At 42.8% G+C, this 22,965-nt stretch overlaps 1 protein-coding gene across 1 annotated transcript; it reads left to right on the top strand.

Moving 5' to 3' along the window:
• Window positions 1-2,918: 2,918 nt before the first annotated feature.
• UPK1A (uroplakin 1A) lies at window positions 2,919-21,375 on the top strand. Its single transcript, XM_060786463.2, has 8 exons — window positions 2,919-2,952; window positions 10,472-10,572; window positions 11,846-12,046; window positions 13,220-13,294; window positions 15,670-15,777; window positions 18,602-18,781; window positions 18,955-19,038; window positions 21,092-21,375. The coding sequence occupies exons 2-8, from the start codon at window positions 10,510-10,512 to the stop codon at window positions 21,134-21,136; spliced, it is 756 nt and encodes a 251-aa protein (XP_060642446.1). The 5' UTR covers window positions 2,919-2,952; window positions 10,472-10,509; the 3' UTR covers window positions 21,137-21,375.
• The last annotated feature ends 1,590 nt before the right edge of the window (window positions 21,376-22,965 follow it).

The following is a 22,965-nucleotide window of genomic DNA, read 5'->3' as shown; positions in this document are numbered from 1 at the left end:
CATTATGAAACAGCTCAGCTGGACATGAATCCACAGATACAATATGTGCAAAGTTGGCTTTTTTTTGCAGTGCATATCGCCACCTTAGAGGAGTGAAGATTCCTCTTTATTGTATCTTGCCACTTCAGGAGGCGTTCCTGGAAGGCAGTAGATGGATGGGCATCCGAGTGAGTGAGTAAATGGGAAAGTGAGTGAAGTGGGCAATTGGGTCTTTGGATGGATGGGTAAGTGAATAGATAGGAGGATGAATAAGTGAATGGGTGGGTGGCTGAGTGGGTGGGCAAGTGGATGGGTGTTTACAGCAGGGAGGCTGCCTACCGGTAAATCAGGGATGTTTTTGGGTCCCAAAATAGGGATCCAAAAATGGAGTAGGACTATTTTGTGATGGAGACTATTATGCGATGAAATACAGGTACAGTAGAGTCTTGCTTATCCGACATTCTGTCTTATCCAATGCTCTTATTTGACGCCCCTTTTTCCTCCAGCATTTCCCCTTCAATTAAAGCAGTGCTCCCCAACTCTCTCTCCATTCCCAATAAGTGAAAAAGAAGGGAAGAAAGGGGGAGAAGAGGCAGGACCAGAAACGGAAGTGTCCTCGCTCCTTCCCTCTGTGATTTCCACACTCCTCTTCCACATCCAGGCACTTCCTGCTGGGCTGCCTTGCCGTAACCCTTTGAGTCTCTGTTGTTAGTATTCTAGGTGCTAGCGCCATGTTGGACAGGTATCAGTAGGAGACTGTATTATTTGACATTTTCATTTATCCAACATTCTGCCGGCCCATTGATGTCAGATAAGCGAGACTCTACTGTAATTGGATTAATTGGGACTTCCCTGCAAAACTGGGATGCTTTGACAGGTATGTTATCTGCTGCTTCCACCTTTCAACCAGTTTGTCATTTCAATGAAATGACTTTAGTGGCCCTTTCTTGTTATAGAGGCAGTTGTATACTGAGATTTGTTAGGTTTTGAATTAGCTTTTTGAAACAGTTTAAAATTATTTGCTTCCATAATATGTCTGGTTTTAATTGGTGCCTGAATTTAATGACATTTGCTTGTTTTTCCTCATTTATCATCTTCAGACACCTTAAAATACATATCATGTGGTTTTTATTGTTTTACATTTCACTTTCAAGAAGGTACACTGTACTTTAAAAAATGTTGCCCCACAACTGAAGATAATAATCCTGAATACATTTATTTCTCATGAGTGCCTTTAGGATTAGGCCCTTATTTGGCCATTACAGATGAATGGTTTGGCTCCAGACTTAATCCTTCTCAGAATATACCCACCGAAATAAATGAGTCTTAAATTAGCAATGACGGAGTTGAATCACATCAGTTTTAATAGATTTGACTGAAATATAGAAATCCAGAGCACTACCATCTAAAATAGTGGTTCTCAACCTTCCTAATGCCGTGACCCCTTAATATACTTCCTGATGTTGTGGTGACACCTAACCATAATTTTTTTTTTCGTTGCTACTTCATAACTATAATTTTGCTACTGTTATGAATTGTAAGATAAATATCTGATATGCAGGATGGATTTTCATTCATTGGACCCAATACGCCCAAATTTGAATACTGGTGGGGTTGGGGGACGGGGATTAATTTTGTCATTTGGGAGTTGTTGCTGGGATTTATAGTTCACCTAACAATCAAAGAGCATTCTGAACTCCAACAACGATGGAATTGTACCAGACTTGACACATATAACTCCCATTACCAACAGAAAATACTGAAAGGATTTGGTGGGCATTGGCTTTGAGTTTTGGAGTTGTAGTTCCCCTTCATCCAGAGAGCATTGAAGACTCAAACAATGATGGATCTGGACTCTCAATATGCCCAGATCTGAACACTGGTGAAGTTTGGGGGAAAGAGACCTTGACATTTGGGAGTTGTAGTTGCTGGTATTTCTAGTTAAGCTATAATCAAAGAGCACTATGAACCCAGGCTACATTGGACCTGCACCAAACTTAGCACACTACCTACATGGTCAACATTTAATACCGATGGAGTTGTTTTTGAATTCCGAGAGTTGTAGTTAACCAACACCAAAAAGGAAGAGAAGGACAGGTGGAGAGATCTACAGCTTTCTTTGCCAAAGGGGTTCCTAAGACCTTCAGAGGGAAAACGCATATTTGGTTACCCCTCTGAATCCCCCCCCCCCCCACTCCAGGGTCTGGGTCTGACCCCCAGGTTGAAAAACATTGGCTTGGACAGGAATCCTATCCATAGCCCCAACTAAAGCAAAGCACTGATGCAGTGGTTGAATCAAGAGTCAACACAAAGGCAAATCCAATTGGTTGAATGGTTCTACTCTTGTTGGGATTGACACTTAAGATATGGGCCATGTTTTTAAACATACGTTTTTGCCTGTCAAACTTGAGTTGTGCATATCACTAAAGATGTGTCTACCACAACCAACATTAAAATACCTCATAGTTACTATAACCATTATGAGCTATACAATGTATAATTCATAGTTTAAAATTAGATAAATAAAATTAGATAAAGTATGAAAAAGTGCTAATTAGAAACAAGCACAATAAGCAAGTATGAGGGGAAAGGAACTTTTCATGAATTTTGTACAACCCCCTGTTCACATCTTTTTGCATTCTTGCCTTACAGGCACCATAAAAAATGCTTATGGGGAAGATATTTGTCATCTTTTCCCTTCTGCTGTTATTCCTATGGACCCCGCTAGAATAACATAGTACTGAAGCTTGGTTCGATTGACCTAGGAGGGGCATCATAGTTGAGAAACCAGGAAGCGGTCACATCACCTATGCCAGTCTTTCCAGCTCCCAGTCCAGAAAATCCAGTCCAGTTTTCTGACCCCATCACTCCTCCTCCCCAACCCTTTGCCAGGGTAAATGTATATAAGGGCAGTCCTGAGATGGCTAGGATCCTTGCAGAACGGATTGTGGCTGACCGGAGAGGAGCTCACTGGTGAGTTGGGGCCCCGAGGTGGGTGATGTTGGGGCAAAGCCTCTCGCAGGGGCTCTGTCCACATCTGTGTTGGTACTATGTAGCACTGTTGCTCCAAATACAGATGTCCTTCTAGGAAAAGCCAAAAGGGCAACACTCTACAACAGGGTGACCACTCAGTATGGGCTTCAGTGGGAGGTTCCACCTCAACATTAGGAAGAACTTCCTAACTGTGAGAGCTGTTCAGCAGTGGAACTCTCTGCCTTGGAGTGTGGTGGAGGCTCTTTCTTTGGAGGCTTTTAGCAGAGGCTGGATGACCATCTGTCAGGAGTGCTTTGAAAGCGATTTTCCTTCTTCTTGACAGGTGGTTGGACTGGATGGCCCACAAAGTCTCTTCCAACTCTCTGATCCTATGTGGGATAGATATGATTCTATCTAGGGATGTCAGATTGAAATTAAAGAAGGGCTCCTATGCCTTTAATGGTTGTTTAGAAGCAGGAGTTGGTATTGATCTGATTGCATGACAGCCAACACTTGCTGAAATTCTCTTCACACAAGTGAAATATAGAGGAATCCTCTCCAGTTCTGAGACCTGCCAACCTTGAAAGTCTCCCAAGACCCAGTCCATTACACTATTTGTGCAAACGTGGCGCTCTTGGTTCTGGTGGAGGATGTTCTCCAGGCACTGCAGTTGAAATAAAATAGAACTACAAATATAATTAGTTTCTATGGGTAGAAGGCGGTTTTTCATTTTGTCCTCTGATCTGGGTGGCAAAACAATTTGGACTCGCCTTATAGGGCTTTAAAGACTTATAGGGCTTTAAAGGGCTTTAAAGACTTGTAGGTTTATTATGGCTTAAGTTTTGGAGGCTACTAGAGGCATTGAATTAACTGGATACCAATCTTGAACAACCCAGATTGGCTTTCAGGTATGGAGTCTAAAGGTAACTTCTTGGGAAGTAGCTCTTCATGTTCAACACATTAATTTGATTGCTGTTCAATTTAGTCCTCTTTCTCTCTGATTTTATTTCTGTTACACCTGGTTTTGCAAGCAAAGAGTTCTTACTTACTTACTTAAGCGATCCCTCATTGTCCGAGTATGATGGCCTTCCAAGTGTAGTGTTTAGGCAGTGGATACGTAGGTGACTGTAGAGCCCTATTCTTGACCCGCATGTTGTTCCACAGTGAGGACATTGGTTTCCACATAGAAAGCGGTCCTGGACAGGGTTGGCTTGACGTGCTTTCCTCTTGGTAGGTTTCTCCCTTTTGCCCTCCATTCGTGTCTCTTTGAATTCTACAGCACTGCTGGTCACAGCTGACCTCTAGCTCAAGTGCTCAAGGGTCAGGGCTTCCCAGTTCCCAAGCAAAGACCAATCAAAAAATGTCAATACCTTACATTAACATGAGAAGGAAGAAGAAACAAGGGTGTGCTTCCAGATAGAGGGCAACCTCATTTCTTTTCCCCCTGCAGCCTAGACAAGCCAGTCTTCCATTTTCTGAATGGCTTTTCCCCTCCAAACCAGGGTTTTTTTGTTTGTTTTTTTGGTGTCAGGAGCGACTTGAAAGTTGCTTCTGGTGTGAGAGAATTGGCCATCTGCAAGGGCGTTGCCCAGGGGACGCCCTGATATTTTGATGTTTTACCATCCTTATGGGAGGCTTCTCTTATGCCCCCACATGGGGAGCTGGAGCTGACAGGGGGAGCTCATCTATGCTCTCTCTGGATTCGAAACTCTGACCTGCTGGTCTTCAGTCCTGCCGGCACAAGGGTTTAACCCATTGCACTACCGGGGGCTCCTCCAATCCGGTAAGCAGCAGCAATAATCACCTCCCATTCACCAGGCTTGATAGCCCCTTATACTCCTGCCAAAAATAAGCATAAGCCATATTTGCACCTATGTGTATCATATAAAGCAGTGGTTCCCAACCTGTGGTTCGTGGACCACCAGAACAAAAATATGGTCTGCGGCCTCAACATTACTACACCAGCAGCGAGAGCAACTTTGAAACCACATGGCAGCGAGAACAACTGGTCTCGTACAACCCTCTTATAGTGCCAAAGCAAACGGGGATGACAGGAGGGGAGAGGCTGACTACCACGAAAGATTATTACTACCACATCAGCTCTAGATGATTAAATATGGTTTTCTGTGGACGAGCAGGTGGCGATTACTGGATGGCATATGTTCTGTATCAGAAACTAGAGCTGATGGGGTCTATCCAATGCAGTTTTGGGTATCGGCACCCCAAATAACCAAACTGGATCTAAAGTTGACGAAAAAAAATATTCTTAACCCTTTTGGTACTAATGTTGAAGAGTGGTCCCTGGTCAAAGTGGTCGCTGGTAGAAAAAGGTTTGGAACCACTGACATAAAGGGTGTTCTGGTAGCTACCAATGTTCAAAATAGGCACTGTAGCTGTGCCTTCAAAAGTAGCTGGATGCACTGTTATATTCCTGTCTGCCTGCTGGTTTTCTTCAGATACAATCTGTACTGTTAGAGGCACAAGATCAACTCAGACTGGCTTTTCTGGTTAGGTGGCAATTCCGCTATTCCCCAATGCATTATCTTTTAAAAAAAATATATGTTGAAATTTCCAAGAATGTTGCTTATAACAGAGGCGATATTTTACTCATGTCCTGCCTGTGGACTTTCTGCGGGCAAACAGTTGTTTGTTGTGTGAATTGAAGGCTGGATTGCATAGCCTTTGCTCTGACCCAGCTTTCCTCTTGTTATGCCGTTCTCACATTCAGTGCACTGAAGAATGCTCAGGGAGAATTGGGTAGGGGGGTTTAAAATTTTGTTCACTACATTGGCCCGGCCTTAGGTTTTAAATGCGTCATGGTGTCATTGTTTTTAGTGTTTTATTTTTTGCTTGATGTTTATTGTTTGCTTTATGAGTTTTATTGCTGTATTGTTATGTTGTTGTTTTGTTGGCGGCCTTGGCCTTTGTAAGCCGCATCGAGTCCTTCGGGAGATGTTAGCTGGGTATAAATAAAGTTAATAATAATAATAAAATAATAAAATAATAATAATTAAGAGGTCACAGCATTAGCAAGGTTGCGAACCACTGGTTTAGCATCTCACACTGGACTTTCCACAGATAGATAAATCCAATTTTCCTAGTTTCCAACAGACCTCACAACCTCTGAGCATGCCTGCCATAGATGCAGGGAAAACATAAGCAAATAATACCTCTAGAACATGGTCATACAGTCCGAAAAACCAACAACAACCCAGAAAAAAGAGTAACCCTTTCCCTCCCAACCAGGCCCGTAGCCAGGATTTCGTTTCGGGGGGGGGGGGGGGGGGGGGCTGAATTTTTTTCAGGGGGGGTTTTGGGGGGGGCTGAGTTTCGGGGGGCTGAGTCTGAGTGAAAGAGGGTCTACCCTAGCAAACCTTTTGTATCATTACCCCAATACCCCCATGCATAGGGGATATATTGAGTATGGTGATCAGATCATGATATGAATAAACATAATAGTTTAAATAATGCACCAGTAAGGCCTTTTCACGAACCACCATGAGAATTTTGGGGGGAGGGGGCTGAAGCCCCCCGAGCCCCCCCCTCCCGACTACATGCCTTTCCTAGTTTCCAGCCCCCTTTCATACCTTAGTCATTCTCCCTTCCCCAGTTGCCCCCTTCCCACCTCAATCTGTCCAACTTTTCCAGCCGCCCCTTTTCCACCTACATTTCCACTTTTTCAGCCACCCTTTCCCATTCCAATGTTTTCACGTTTCCAGTCCTTCTTTCTCACACCCTTCCCAAATGTTTAAAAGCAATGCTTTTAAAATGTTTTTAAATGTTTGGAAAGATTAGCCGTTTACAAGAAACGTTGCCCGGGGGACGCCCGACTATATTTACTCAGTCTTTGAGGAGGCTCTTTCCGTGTCCCCCAATTGTTGGGAAGTTGCTGCTAAATGTGAGAGAAATAAGGCTGAACACTGTGAACGCCATCCACTCCATGGCTAACAGCCTCCTCCCAGTAGACTCAAATCAAGGAAAAGCTTTATGAGAACTACCACTCCTCTTGGCATCCCCCCAGCAACAGCAAGGGTATCCCTCTGAGCAGCTAAACCAGGAAACCCCAACTGGATCCCCCCCCCCCCCCCCCCCCAACGGGTCTTCCTCCAGGGGTAAACCAAGAATAGGCAACTTGGAAGTCCCTGAACAGACTCAGAAGCGGAGTGGGCAGATCAAAAGACAACCTGGCAAAATGGCACTACCTAAAAGAATCCCATACCTTGTGTGACTGTGGAGCAGAACAGACAACTACGCATTTGTACGCTTGTCCACTATGCCCTGCCTCATGTACAGAGGAAGAATTGTTGGAGGCTACGGCGAATGTTGAAAGGATACGTTAGCACATATACATTGTTGAAGGTTAGAATAATGATTTAATCAGAGTTGGACAGTCTTATCTTAAATTTAACTTTTATGTAAATATTCAAAAACATTTAACCTACTGATGCCTCAATTAAGGTAATTTTATTGGTATCTATTTTTATTTTCAAAATTTACCAGTAGCTGCTGCATTTCCCACCCTCGGCTTATGCTCGAGTCAATACGTTTTCCCAGTTTTTTGTGGTAAAATTAGGTGCCTCGGCTTATATTTGAGTCGGCTTATACTCGAGTATATAAGTAATCTTCATTACCTCGGTCAGAAAGGCAGATCCTGCTAAGATGGGGCACGGCTTGTTCGGGGCTTGAGTTTTCACTATTTTACTATTTTTAAGTATTGTTCTTATTTACATTGTCATGTGCACCACCTGGGTGACATTTGTGAAAAGGTAGCATACTGATGAGAATAATAAATTATAGTAACAATCTGTCATTCGGAAATGACGTTATGTTTGTTAGATTCGTACCCTACTCTCTACCACCAAATGATGCTCAGGGTAGCTAATACCAGTAAAAGGCAGATCAGAATGCCAAATAACAACCCCAAACCATAAAAACAAGGCAAGTGGAACATACCTACAAATTCTTACATAAATGACAACATGCTAAACAAATGGCAAGGTATTTTTAGTGGCTGTGACAAGCTGTCTATTTGAGTAAATAGCTTCCTATTCAGGACTACTTCTTTGCCTTCATGGACAGTCAGGCTTGCATTAGATCAGTGTTTCTCAATGCCATGACCCCTTAAATGCAGTTCTCATGTCGTGGTGACCCCCAACTATAAAATTATTTTCGTTGCTACTTCATAACTGTAATTTTGCTACTATTGTGAATCGTAATGTAAGTATCTTATATGCAGGATGTATTTTCATTCACTGGACCAAATTTGGCACAAATACCCAATACACCCAAATTTGAATACTGGTGGGCTTGGGGGGGGGGGGGGTTGATTTTGTCATTTGGGAGTTGTAGTTGCTGGGATTTATAGTTCATCTACAATCAAAGAGCATTATGAATTCCACCAATGATGGAATTGAACCAAACTTGGCACACAGAACTTCCATGACCAACAGAAAATACTGGAAGGATCTGGTGGGCATTGACCTTGCGTTTGGGAGTCGTAGTTCACCTACATCCAGAGAGCACTGTGGACTTAAACAGTGATGGATCTGGACCAAACTAGACACAAATACTCAATATGCCCAAATGTGAACACTGGTGGAGTTTGGGGAAAATAGACTTTGACACTTGGCAGTTGTGGTTGCTGGGATTTATAGTTCACTTACATTCAAAGAATATTCTGAATCCCAAGCTTCCCACACAGAACCCTCATGATCAACAGAAGATACTATGTTTTCTGGTGGTCTTTGGCGATCCCTCTGACACCCCCTCGTGACCCTCCCAGGGGTCCTGACCCCCAAGTTGAGAAATTCTGCACTAGATACTACTGGTCTGCTTTGTACCTTGAAATTTTAAAAAAACTCATATTGTGCCAAAGATAAGACATAGGAATGTGTAGTTTGCAGAATGAGTTGAGTTTTAGGGCATTCACTCTCCTCCCCTTTCAAATGTTACCCTGAATGGTGCAATGGGGACACCCAGGAATCTTAGCAATGCTGCCACAAGTTAAACCTGTTCTTCCTGGAACAAGCTGGGCAAGAATATCTGCTTGGGGACACGTTTGAGAAACACAGGGATAGCCAAAGAACAATCCAACCACTTCTCTCTTCAACAGTACTTGAACAGTTGGTTTGGATGGTCCATTGAGCCTTAGAATATACCTGTTTATAAAAGTCTTTTCTAAGATGCCATCCTTGGGTCAAAGCCTAGAAAAGTTACATTTTGGAGAACAGCTTCCAGAATCTTTCTGGCTTTGCTGGCTAATGAATTTGGAAAGCTATCATCCAAAATGCAACTTGTTCAAATTTTGGATCAATTACTAGTTAAAAATGTGTTGACATGTGACATGTTGCTTCTAAGCCAAGCCTTAAATTAGCATTTCTCAACCTGGGGGTCGGGACCCTGGGGGGGGGTTCATGAGGGGGTGTCAGAGGGGTCGGCAAAGACCATCAGAAAACACAGTATTTTCTGTTGGTCATGGAAGTTCTGTGTAAGAAGTTTGGCTCATATTTATTGTTGTGAGGTTCAGAATGCTCTTTGATTGTAGATGAACGATAAATCCCAGCAACTACAACTCCCAAATGTCAAGGCCTCTTTAACTCAAACTCCACCAGTATTCGCATTTGGGCATATTGAGTATCCGTGCCAAGTTTGGTCCAGATCTATCATTGAGTCCACAGTGCTCTCTGGTTGTACAACTCCAAAACTCAAGGTCAACGCGCACCAAACCCTTCCAGTATTTTCTGTTGGTCATGGGAGATCTGTGTGCCAAAATTGGTTCAATTCCGTCATTGGTGGTCTTCAGAATGCTCTTTGATTGTAGGTGAACTATAAATCCCAGCAACTATAACTCCCAAATGACAAAACCAATACCCCCCCCCCCAATCCCACCAGTATTCAAACTTGGGTGTATCGGATATTTTGTGCCAAATTTGGTCCAGTGAATGAAAATCCATCCTGCATATCAGATATTTACATTACAATTCATAACAGTAGCAAAATGACTGTTATGAAGTAGCAATGAAAATAATTGTATGGTTGGGGGGGTCACCACAACATAAGGAATTGTATTAAGGGGTTGTGGCATTAGGAAGGCTGAGAAACACTGCTTTACATCATTCATAATGGTAAAACAGTTGTATATTAGAAAACCAGGATCTACAATAGGAGCATAACATTAAACAGGTTGTAAAACAAACTATTCTATCCTAAAAGCATTTATAATATGGTCTTCTGGGTGGAACGTGTTTCATAAATAGCAGAGACAACACTGTAAAGGCCGTGCTGCTAAGAGCTGCATGATCTAAATTGGCAAAAGTGATCTCTGGCTTAAGACTCAAGTGATTGATCATTCCTCTTCAAGTTGTGGGAGATGGATGTTAGAACAGAAGTTGCTGCTTGCACAGATGTCTTCCACTCCAAATTAGATGGGAAAGCGGGGGGGACCCATAATCTTTGGACCTGATAGAATGAATCCTGATTTTGTTCAATTTATTCTCTTTTTTTTCCTCCTCTCCTGCAGAATCCTAGCAGCCCATAAAAGGAATATTTCCTGGAAACATGGCGGCAAAGGGCTCGACTTTTGTTGTGACAATATTAGTGCTGGGCAATGTTATTATCATGGTAAGAATGCTAAATTTACAGTATTTGTATAATAACCTGTCCCAACCTGTTCACCTCTTGGTATGTTAGACTACAACATCCAGCATCCCACGGGCCTGTAGCATTATGGGAGCTATCACCTAACCCATCTTGAAGACACTTGAAGACACAATGCTGGCTCTACAGCTTTGAAATGGAAATGAGCACCACCCCCCAGAGTTGGACACAACTAGACTTAATGTCAAGGGAAAACCTTTACCTTTACCTACCAGCTCTCCAGGGCGCCCTGGTGGCATAGTGTGTCAAATTGCTGAGCTGCTGAACTTGCTGACCAAAAGGTTAAGAGTTGGAATCTGGGGAGTGGGGTGAGCTCCTGCTGTTAGCCCCTGCTTCTGCCAACCTAGCAGATCGAAAACATACAAATGTGAGTAGATCAATAGGTATCGCTTCTGTGGGAAGGTAACTGCACTCCATGCAGTCATGCCAGCCACATGACCTTGGAGGTGTCTATGAACAACTCAAGCTCTTCAGCTTAGAAATGGAGATGAGCACCAACCCCCAGAGTCGGACACGACTAGACTTAATGTCAGGGGAAACCTTTACCTATGTTAATATATAAAGTTCAGTGCATAAAGAAAATTTAATTTTAAAATTAAATTTTCACCGGATGTCCCCCATCCACCCTCCATCTTGTTCCGAGACAGAGGACACCTGTGAGGATGGTGGGGGAAGAAATCTCGGGACTCATAGGTCTGTGTGGGGACCAGCTCTAAGGTCCTGGGGTTTTGTTTGTGTGTTTGTTTTTTTTGTCCTATGTATTAAACTCAAGTTTTGGCACTGTCTGGAAGAGCCCAGAGTTTAAGAAGCTGGGGCATGAGGTACAGCATGTGTCATACTTGACAAAGGTCGTTGGTTCAGTTCATGGCTTTTGCAAATGCTGGAAAGGTCTTCCGGAAAGTTGCTTCCAACGAGTAAGCAGGACCAGGCAGAGACTGAAAATGCTATCTTTTTGTTGGATTGTGACAGTGGCGTGCCATCCACCTGCCAAGCATGAATAGTGTCTATACTGACTGGAAGAATTTTGGGAAATGTAGTCGCCAAGAATGTATGTCCAAGAGTTGGTGCTGGGCTAGGTGAGCCTTTTTCCCCTGCAGATTTGTCAGACTACAACGTTTATCATCTCCCGTCAGGTGGATAGCACATCTGAAGAGCACTTGGCTGGGAAAGGTTTGGGTGAATTGAAATGATCCTTGTGTGGTATAAGTATGTAATAACATTACCCCTGTTCCTACAGCTCGCAGGCCTGGCCCTTTACGCTGAGTCTGTCTGGGTAACAGCCGATCCATACAAAGTGTACCCCATCATGGGAGTGTCAGGCAAGGATGACGTCTATGCAGGTGCCTGGATCTCCATTTTCACTGGGTTTTGTTTCTTCTGCGTCTGTGTCTTTGGCATCATCAGCCTCGTGAATGGCAACCGCCTCATGGTGTTGTTGGTGAGTAAAGCAAGGAGGAAGAACGGACTCTTTTGAACACTGTCTTCTTCATCTGGAGCCTTTCATCAGTGCCTCCCTCTCTGCTTCCTTCTCTTTTAGGGGGTTGGAAGGGGTACATTGAATAAGAGGGGTACATTGGGTATCTTTCCCCATCTGTGAGCTCCTCCGGACAGAACAAAATATGTTGGGAAATTGTTGGTAGTTGTGGTATCTGTGACTCTGGTTCACAGTAGGGCTGGATTACCTATGGTTAAATTGATGCCATAGCTCTAAATCCCTCATCTGCTAGTGGTTCCAAAAATACTAGCTACCAGTATTAAAATACTCTAAAATCATAACAGTAAATAAAGAACAACATTCAAAAACAGTTGAACTCCTGACAAAAAACAATCAAGGACAGCTAATCACCTCTCAATAAAGGATTCCCAGACAGTAAGAAGCCAGAGCTTGAAAACTACTAGGCCATTAAATGCTAATCAAGGTGGCCAATTGCTACATTCAGACCTACCTCCAACAGACAAGAGTTCTTTCTCCCACCCGGGACACTCCACAGATCTATAAACCTAATTTTCCTAGTTTCCAACAGACCTCACAACCTCTGAGGATGCCTGCCATAGATGCAGGCGAAACATCAGGAGAGAATGCTTCTGGAACATGGCCATACAGCCCGAAAAACTTACAGCAACCCCCCCCCCCCCCCAAATACAGCTGGTTCCTCTTTTCCCTCAGTTCTGTCCTCTTGAATCTCCTGATGTCACCAATACTTTGTGCGTCACCAATACTTTGTTGCTGATGTCACCAATACTTTGTGCATCACTTGGGTGGCTGAATAAAATTGTATGAGATTAAGCTGCGCATCTCATAAAACTTGCAGACCTGAAAATGGATTCTGACAGAAAGATTGGGAGGCTGCTGTTATCTTTCAGTTATTTTTACACTCAGTTTTTATCAGATTTGCAAAAAAAATGCAATTAAATTTCAACCAATAAAAAAATAAAAAATACAATTATCAAAATAAAACGAGTAAAATGGTACAAATATAATCCACAGCTTTGGTTTTGCTTTCACTTTCTTTGTTGCATGTTTTCAATCTACTGTGTGTTTCCATTGCATTTGTTATTTAACATGCTTTTGGAGCATGTAGAACTAACATTTATTTTCCTTCCCCTGCAGTATCTGGTGCTCATCCTGATTGTCTACCTGTTTGAGTGCGCTTCTTGCATCACCTCCTACACGCATCGTGATTTTGTAAGTACAGAGCTGGGAAGTCTTCCTGCTTAAAACTTCCACCTGCAAGACTGTTCTGGCCTGTTCGAAGGGTATTTTAGCCTCACCAAGCCTTTCTCCATGGAGGCTAAACATGTAACACCAGATATTGAGACTGTAGGGCCTTCCAGATCCTATTGGAATGCATTCCCATCAAGTCAGCAGAGAAAGCTATTGTAGTCCAGCAATGTCTTCTACTTGGCATGACACTGTTATTGCAGAATACAGAGTCAAAACAGTTTCTCCCGTATGATGACTTCTCGTATTTTCTTTTTGTAGTAGTTGTCAACTTGTAAGTCCAGGGATAAGGAATATCCATCTCTCACAGTAATGCTGAACTAAACAAAAACTCCCATAAGCCCTAGACAGCAAGGGCAATCAAAGTTACAGTCTAACAGCGCCTAGAGAACCACATGCTTCCCATACTTTTGGATACTGTGATAGCATGTGAGCTTAGTGTTCACTTTGCCTAGAATTTGAAAAGTTTTTGAAAACAATATTATTTTATCCACTTGCCTAAATGCCAAAGATGGCTAGTTACCCCTACAACAACAGCTGAATGTTTGCTGGCTTCATTTCACATGGAGTTCAGTTTTGCTCATTCTATTGGAAATCTCTATCTATTTTGGACTAAGACGTCCACAATCATTTGTTGGGCAAGAGGGCTTATTAACAAAAGACCCTCCTCATAAATGTATACCAAAGTAGCTTATTAGCAGCAGCGTGACCCAGCACCAGTAGCCAAAAGTGATAAAATCACTTTCGCAATCGCGTCTGGCGGGAACGAGAGACAGGGCCTTTTCTGTGGTGGCCCCTCGGCTATGGAACTCTCTCCCGATTAAGATCAGATCTGCCCCCTCCCTCCTGTCCTTCAGGAGGCTGGTGAAATCCTGGCTATGGAAGGAAGCATTCCCCGAGTAATGGTTGAAACCAGCTACAGAACAAAGTTATTGACCACACATACAGACTGAGTTGGACATGATTTTATCTTGGTGATTTGGCTTATTTGTCATTTTAATCGATATGTATTTTAACTCGTTATTATATGATGTTTTTAGATTGTACTATTAGCATTGCATCCTTACTGTAAGCCGGTCTGAGTCCCTCTACAGAGGTTGAGGAGATCGGGATATAAAAGTTTTAAATAAATAAATAAAAAACAAAAAAGAACAAATAACACACCGACCAATGTTATCTCTTCCTTAGGAGGCTTTTCTTAATAGCAAAATAATATGGTTGCACTATTTACAAAAACAAGGTTTCCATAACACAAGTAAAGTTCTTTATACTTCCTTCTTTGCTTCCACGCTGGGCTTCTTTCTCATGCAGATAAAAGGCTTCGCTCTCACAGAGCCTCTTCTCACAATAAACTTACACAGGAGCTTCACACAGTAGCCTTTTACACACAGTAGCCTTTTACACAGAGCAGCCTTCACACTGGAGCTTCACACAGTTGCTTTAACCTAGGGCTTCTCTCACCAAAGCTTCTCACACCAGGCCATCCTCACACTGAGGCCTACTAACAGTGAGGCCTTTCTCCCACTGAGGCTTTCTCACATTGATGGCTCTCTCAAACTGGCCCCTTCCTCCCACTGAGGCAAACTAACACTGAGGCCTTCTCATATTGAGGACCACGAACACACTGAGGCCCTTCTCCCACAGAGAGCTCTCACAGAGAGCTACTAAGCTACAGACACACCTGCTTATATTGAACTGCAGCTTTTGCTGAGTTATTGTATCCATTTAATGCTTTCAGTGCTTGACTCACATTTTTATAATTAAAAATACCTAGTTAATATTTGAAGACCGACAGGTCGCAGGTTCGAATCCGGGGAGAGGTGGATGAGCTCCCTCTATCAGCTCCAGCTTCTCATGCGGGGACATGAGAGAATCCACCCACAAGGATGATAAAAACATCAAATCATCCGGGCGTCCCCTGGGCAACGTCCTTGCAGATGACCAAGTCTCTCACACCAGAAGCAACTTGCAGTTTCTCAAGTCGCTTCTGACACGACAAAAATATTAATATTTCTGACATCCTTTACCATTACCCAGGTTGGATTGGGCTTGATAAGAACTCTACACCAATGATATCTAGATACCCAACAGTTCCAGCATAACCTAGAAATACTTTAGTTTTTCATCTCCCTACCCCTCCACTCAGTGCTGTGATAGTTTCAAGGAAAGTGGGTAACATTCTTAACTCTGATTTTTAGTAAACTGAAACTCTGCAAGTAATGCAGACAAAAATGATTGCGTGTATTTTCATAACTCGAGCCTCTGGATGTGGAATGTCTAGTAAAATGTGTGAATTGAGGAATGTCACTGACCAACATTTTCCCCCTTTCCCCTCCCAGGTAGTTTCAAATTCCAGGTTGATAACCAAACAGATGTTGTCCTACTACTCTGCTGATTCATACCAAGGACGGGAACTCACCCGTATGTGGAATCGCTTCATGATGGAGGTAAATCATCCCGGCCAACATACTGTGGCTCATTTGGGCAGCTTCTGATTTCATGATAAAGGAAATTTCCAGGCAGCTTAGAAAACAACAAGTGAGCAGAGCCATGATTGATGTGCATAAAACTATGTGTGGTGTGAGAAAGTGGACAGGGGAGTTTCCTCCTCCTCAGATAGTAGATGATCTACTGAAGATGAGAAGCAGGGAGATTCAGGACAAACAAAAGGAAGTATTGGGTTACTGTGAGTTTTCCAGGCTGTATGGCCATGTTCCAGAAGCATTCTCTCCTGACATTTCACCCACATCTATGAGTGAAAGGAAGTATTTATTCTGTTTCTATGGGCCATGGCCAGTATTGAAATGATACATTGCAAGACAGCATATGTACTTACTTCGTAACTGTACATAGTGTAGCATAAGACTATTTAGATATGTTCGTATTATCTTCTTGGTACTGGCAGTGGTGGCCCTCCAGGGTCCAGGACAAGAGTCTCCTACATTTTTTTTCATGTCAGGAGCAGCTTGAGAAACTGCAAGTCACTTCTGGAGTGAGAGAATTGGCCATCTGCAAGGACATTGCACAGTGGTGTTTTACCATCCTGTGGGAGGCTTCTCTCATGTACCTGCATGAGAAGCTGGAGCTGACAAACAGGAGCTCACCCTACTCCCGCCGACCTTTCGGTCAGCAATCCTGCCAGCACAAGGGTTTAACCCAGTGGTTCTCAACCTGTGGGTCCCCAAGTGTTGTGGCCTACAACTCCCAGATATCCCAGCCTGTTTACCAAGTGTTAGGGTTTCTGGGAGTTGAAGGCCAAAACATCTGGAGACCCACAGGTTGAGAACCACTGGTTTAACGCATTGCGCCACCAGGGACTCCTTGTCTCCTACATCAGGGATGTGGTGACATGTGGTCCTCCATATGTTTATTGGGATGCAGTGCTTATGATCACTGATCATACTCCCTAGGGATGACGGCAGTTAAAATCCAATACCATCTACTACAAGGCTGCATGTACCAAATTCACAATATTTAGTTTGCTACTGAGCAGTGGTTTCTTCCTGCGTTGTTCCCACAACCCCAAACACTATAGCAGACAGGACCTACTTAAAGGCTGCCCCTCATTGCTGGTACTCCCTGCCTAGGGAAGCCAGAATGGACTCCTCCCTTCTGTCCTTCTACAGCAGGCTAAAACTTTACTTTTCAGGCAACCTTTTAAAGAAGGAAACTTTACAGACTGAGCCAGGAGAAACTGCTTTTTATGTAGTTTCATAGATTTTAATGCTTTTATTCATTGTAAGTATTCATTTTTAATAGTCCTATATTTAATTTGGGCAGCGGGTTAAACCAATGAGCTGCTGAACTTACTGACCCAAAGGTTGGCGGTTCGAATCCAGGAAGCAGGATGAGCTCCCGCTGTTAGCCGTAGCATCTTCTAACCTAGCAGTTCAAAAACCTACAAATGTGAGATCAATAGGTACAGCTCCAGCAGGAAGGTAATGGCGCTCTATGCAGTCATGCTGACCACATGACTTTGGAGGTGTATATGGACAACGCCGGCTCTTTGGCTTATAAATGGAAATGAACATCAGCCCCCTAGAGTCAGACACAACTAGACTTAATGTCAAAGAGAAATCTTTACCTTTTTATATTTAATTATATTTTAATGTTTATATGCTTTAGGTTTTAACGTACTCATTATTTTGATTTTTGGTGTTAGCTGCTTTAATTCTTTTTTTGTGAGGGAAAAAGCAGGATATAGATAATCCAGCAACAGTATAGTTATATATAATACTAATATTGCGCTGTGCTAATAATATAATATATTGTATATACATATAATATTGATAATAATCTTATATTATTATAATAATAATATAAGATAATAATAATGATAATAATTAATATAGATTGATAATAATCTTATAATATAATAATAATAATAATAATAATAATAATAATAATAATCTTTATTTCTACCCCACCACCATCTCCCCAATGGGGACTCGGAGCGGCTTACATGTAATACAATATAATACTACTAATAATAAGATATAATAATTGTATATTATATATTACATGTAATATTACTAAGAATGCTGCAGTATAGTGGTATACTACAATATAGTTATATATAATACGAATATTGTGCTATGCTAATAATTATAATGTATTGTTTGTACATATAATATTGATCATAATATTGTAATACAATATGATACCAATAATAATACAATATAATAATATAATAATTATATATTTTGTATTTCATCTGTCTTTGAAAACCCTATCCTAGTTTACCCTACCTTGTTCATGCCCAGCATTTTAAATTTTAATTATTACATTTGGCTTATTGTGTGTTTTTTGTTTTTGAGTTTTATTTTAACTGTCTTGTATTGATTATTTGTGATCGCTTTTGTTTATTGATGTGTTGTTCGGGCTTCGCCTCATGTAAGCCGCACCGAGTCCCTTGGGGAGATGGTAGCGGGGTACAAATAAAGTTATTATTATTATTATTATTATTATTATTATTATTACATGTAGTATTACTAATAATATTGCAGTATAGTGGTATAGTACAATATAGTAATATATAATACTGTTATTGTACTATGCTAATAAAATAATGTATAACTTGTAAACTGCTCTGAGTCCCCATTGGGGTGAGAAAGCTGGGATATAAATGACGTAAATAATTAATAAATAAATATAGATATATAATAATAACAACAACAACAACATGAAACAAGGTGAAGTGCTCTAGCAATAGCTCTTGTAGGTAGACATTGTTAGTTTATGTTCCCTCTTCTTTTGTCCTCACCCCCTTAGCAACAGTGCTGTGGCACCAATGACCCCATGGATTGGGTGAACTACACCTCGGTCTTTCGAAGCAGGTACCCTGAAATAGTGGCTCCCTGGCCATTCTTCTGCTGCAAACGGGATCGGAACTTCATTATCATCAATGAGGAAGGATGCCGACTGGGGCATGTGGATTACATCAACACACAGGTACTTGGGTCCTCTCCATCTTTCCTGGGGTTTGTCTGTCATTGATGAACTTCTTCGCAAGGTTTGAACTGCCTTCTGGGAACATAAGGTTTCTTGGGTTCCATACAGAGGCAAGAGCATCACCATTATTTTCTCTTTCCCAAAAGTTGACTGGCTCTCCCTTCCTTCCTTAGGGCTGCTTTGAGCACATTAAGCATGCCGTACAGAGCTATGCCTGGGGTGTCTCCTGGTTCGGATTTGCCATTCTTATGCTCACGGTGAGTTCTTGTTGTTGTTCATTCATTCAGTCGTTTCCGACTCTTCGTGACCTCATGGACCAGCCCATGCCAGAGCTCCCTGTTGGCCGTCACCACCCCCAGCTCCTTCAAGGTCAAGCCAGTCACTTCAAGAATGCCATCCATCCATCTTGCCCTTGGTTGGCCCCTCTTCCTTTTTCCTTCCATTTTCCCAATCATCATTGTCTTCTAGCAGGACATATTTGGGGAGGAACAAGTAGGCAAGTTGTTATTTTACCCTCTTGCCTAGATGTTGTTAGGCTGTGATTGTCCATATTTTAAAAAGCGGGAATTAGCAGAAGGCCACGTCTGTGTATAAAGGCTGTTTGTGGCCTAAGAGTATTATTATTATTATTATTATTATTATTATTATTATTATTATTATCTTTATTTGTACCCCGCTAGCATCTCCCAAAGGACTCAATGCGGCTTACAAAGGCCAAGGCCTCAAAACACAACATAACAATACACAACCTAAAGCAAATTAAAAACAGTTAAAGCAATATTAAACAACAAGCAATAAAACAATACACCAGGACACAATAAAACTGGGCCGGGCCAGAGTAATGGGTACAGATTAAAAGTGCTGATGTGACAGGTGATATGTAAGGATTATAGGGTAAGTGCAGTGTGCCAACAATCTTAATTTCTAATAAAGTGCTTCTGGGACTTGTTGGAGTTTTCCTATTCTGGAAAGAGTAGTCTGGGAGTATCAAACAATGACCAAGCACACATTCCCAAAGGCTTTTGGCAGCCTGGATTCTCCATTTCCATACCAGTTTTTTTGCATGTCAGGAGCAATTTGAGAAACTGCAAGTTGCTTCTGCCGTGAGAGAATTGGCTGTCTGCAAAGACATTACCCAGGGGATACCCGACAGCACTACATGTGAAAAAGATCTTGGAGTCCCCATGAACAACAAGTTAAACATGAGCCAACAATGTCATGCGGTGGCAACAAAAGCCAATGGGATTTTGACTTGCATAAATAAGAGTCTAGTGTCTAGATCCAGGAAAGTCATGCTGTCCCTCTATTCTGCCTTGTCAGACCACACCTGGAATACTGTGTCCAATTCTATTGAAGGGAGATGTTGACAAGCTTGAATGTGTCCAGAGGAGGGCGACTAAAATGATTAACGGTCTGGGGAACAAGCCGTATGAGGAGCGGCTTAAAGAGCTGGGTGTGTTTAGCCTTCAGAAGAGAAGGCTGAGAGGAGACATGATGGCCATATATAAATATGTGAGGGGAAGTCATAGGGAGGAGGGAGCAAGCTTGTTTTTTGCTGCCCTGGCGATTAGGATGTGGAACAATGGCTTCAAACTATAGGAGATTCCACCTGAACATTAGGAAAATCTTCCTGACTGTGATTGCTGTTCAGCAGTGGAACTCTCTGCCCCAGAATGTGGTGGAGACTCCTTCTTTAGGGGCTTTTAAACAGAGGCTGGATGGCCATCTGTCGGGAGTGCTTGGAATGCAATGTTTCTGCTTCTTGGCAGGGAGGTTGGACTGGATGGCCTATGAGGTCTCTTCCAACTCAATGATGGTTTGATTCTATGTTTTACCATCCTGTGGGAGACTTCTCTGATGTCCCCACATGAGAAGCTGGAGCTGACAGATGGGAGCTCACCCCGCTCCCCGGATTTGAACCAGACAAACTTCAGCCCTTGAGGTGTTTTGGACTCCAACTCCCACAATTAATTCCTAATTGAATTTGTCATTTGGGAGTTTTAGTTGCTGGGATTTGTAGTTCACCTACAATCAAAGAGCATTCTGAATCCCACCAATGATACAATTGGGCCAAAAGTCCTATGCAGAACTCCCACGATGAACAGAAAATACTGTGGTTTCTGATGGTCTTTGGTGACCTCTTTCACACCACCTCGTGACCCCCCAGGGGTCCTGACCCCAGGTAGTGTAACATCATATAAGCTGGGATGATGTGTGGGATTCTAGGCCCGTCAGAGGTTGGAAGTCACTACAACTCTAACAAAATCATCAAGGATTGTAATGGAACCTAAACGCTGATGTCTTCCACAGGTCCCTGTTGTTCTTCTGGCTATATACCATTACACCACAATGTGAGGAGCCCAGCTGGTGAGGCTGACTTTGCCGCATGATGTCCTATTACCCTCTAGGACAGCCGAGGCACCCTGAATCACTCTTCTGAGGAGACCTCTTATGGTTTCTTTTTGTACACATGCTGTACTACAATCAGCTTTCCTTGACTGGCCTAACCACTGGGCTGGATTTCCCGTGGCTGCTTCTGCTTGACACCTTTAGCTTTATCATGTTGTCACACAAGCCTCCTATGGAATATATGTTCCCAGCTACATGTGTAATTTTTTTTTGTAAAAAAAAAAGTAAAATAAATATTACTTAAAATTCATAAACAGCACCTGTGTTTTTCCTGTGAAATTGTGAACTTCAAAAGATAGTGTGGTGCGGAGGTTTGAATGTGGGACTCGGACTCCAGGAGGCCGGCGTTCAAATCCCTGCTAAGCCATGAGACCTACTGGGTGACTTTGCGCAAATCACTACCTTTTACTCTCCAGGGAAGTCAGTAGCAAACCTCTTCTGAATAAATCTTGCCAAGAAAGACTCACAAGAGAGTCACCTAAGCGGGAGTCTTATTTATCACTAGCTTGGGGACCCAGCGGTGCCCAAGAAAAGTACTTGAGAAAAGTATTGTTTATCTGTGCTCCAAGTTTAGTCCACATCCAATGTCAGCTGAGTTCATTGGGTGCAGGTGAACTACAACTCCCATATGCAAGTCCCATCGTCCATGGTCCATCCTCCTCCAAAATGCACCAGGATGTAGAGTGCGTAATGGGGCTCTGTGTGCCCAGTGTAGTCCTGATCTGTTGCAGTGGTCTCAGGAAGTGAGTGAAGCTACTGCATGTCCCATCATCCATTGTCCATCCTCCCCCAAACTGCACAGGTCTGTGTGCCAAGTTTGGTCCAGGTCTGTGATTTTGGGGGTCGCAGTGTTCTGTGGAAAGTGAATTGGGTGAGGGTACCGCAAAACCCATCATCCATGAGCCATCCTCCCCTAAACCGCACCAGGATGTAAAGTGGGTCATGGGCTCTGTGTGTCAAGTTTGATCTGTCATTGGTGTGGGTCACAGTGGTCTCAGGAAGTGAGTGAAGGTACTGCAAGTCCCATCATCTGTGGTCCATTCTCCCACATAGTGCACCAGGATGTAAAGTGGGTCATGGGCTCTGTGTGTCAAGTTTGATCTGTCATTGGTGTGGGTCACAGTGGTCTCAGGAAGTGAGTGAAGGTACTGCAAGTCCCGTCATCTGTGGTCCATTCTCCCACATAGTGCACCAGGATGTAAAGTGGGTCATGGGCTCTGTGTGTCAAGTTTGATCTGTCATTGGTGTGGGTCACAGTGGTCTCAGGAAGTGAGTGAAGGTACTGCAAGTCCCATCATCTGTGGTCCATTCTCCCACATAGTGCACCAGGATGTAAAGTGGGTCATGGGCTCTGTGTGTCAAGTTTGATCTGTCATTGGTGTGGGTCACAGTGGTCTCAGGAAGTGAGTGAAGGTACTGCAAGTCCCGTCATCTGTGGTCCATTCTCCCACATAGTGCACCAGGATGTAAAGTGGGTCATGGGCTCTGTGTGTCAAGTTTGATCTGTCATTGGTGTGGGTCACAGTGGTCTCAGGAAGTGAGTGAAGGTACTGCAAGTCCCATCATCTGTGGTCCATTCTCCCACATAGTGCACCAGGATGTAAAGTGGGTCATGGGGGTGGGGGTGGGGGTCTGTGTGTTGTAAATAAGCAATTGTCCTATTTAAATAAGCTTCAACATAGGTACAAGTTTAAGTAACTTCAATAGTGAAACGCACAAAATATATACGGTTTACAACATAATTTCATAGGACATATACATCAATGAATATATCA

The sequence above is a fragment of the Anolis sagrei genome, chromosome X (assembly GCF_037176765.1).
Source record: "Anolis sagrei isolate rAnoSag1 chromosome X, rAnoSag1.mat, whole genome shotgun sequence".
NCBI classification, from domain to species: Eukaryota; Metazoa; Chordata; class Lepidosauria; order Squamata; family Dactyloidae; genus Anolis; species Anolis sagrei.
The sequence above is the reverse complement of the archived record's forward strand: the minus strand, read 5'-3'. Positions and strand labels throughout refer to the sequence as shown.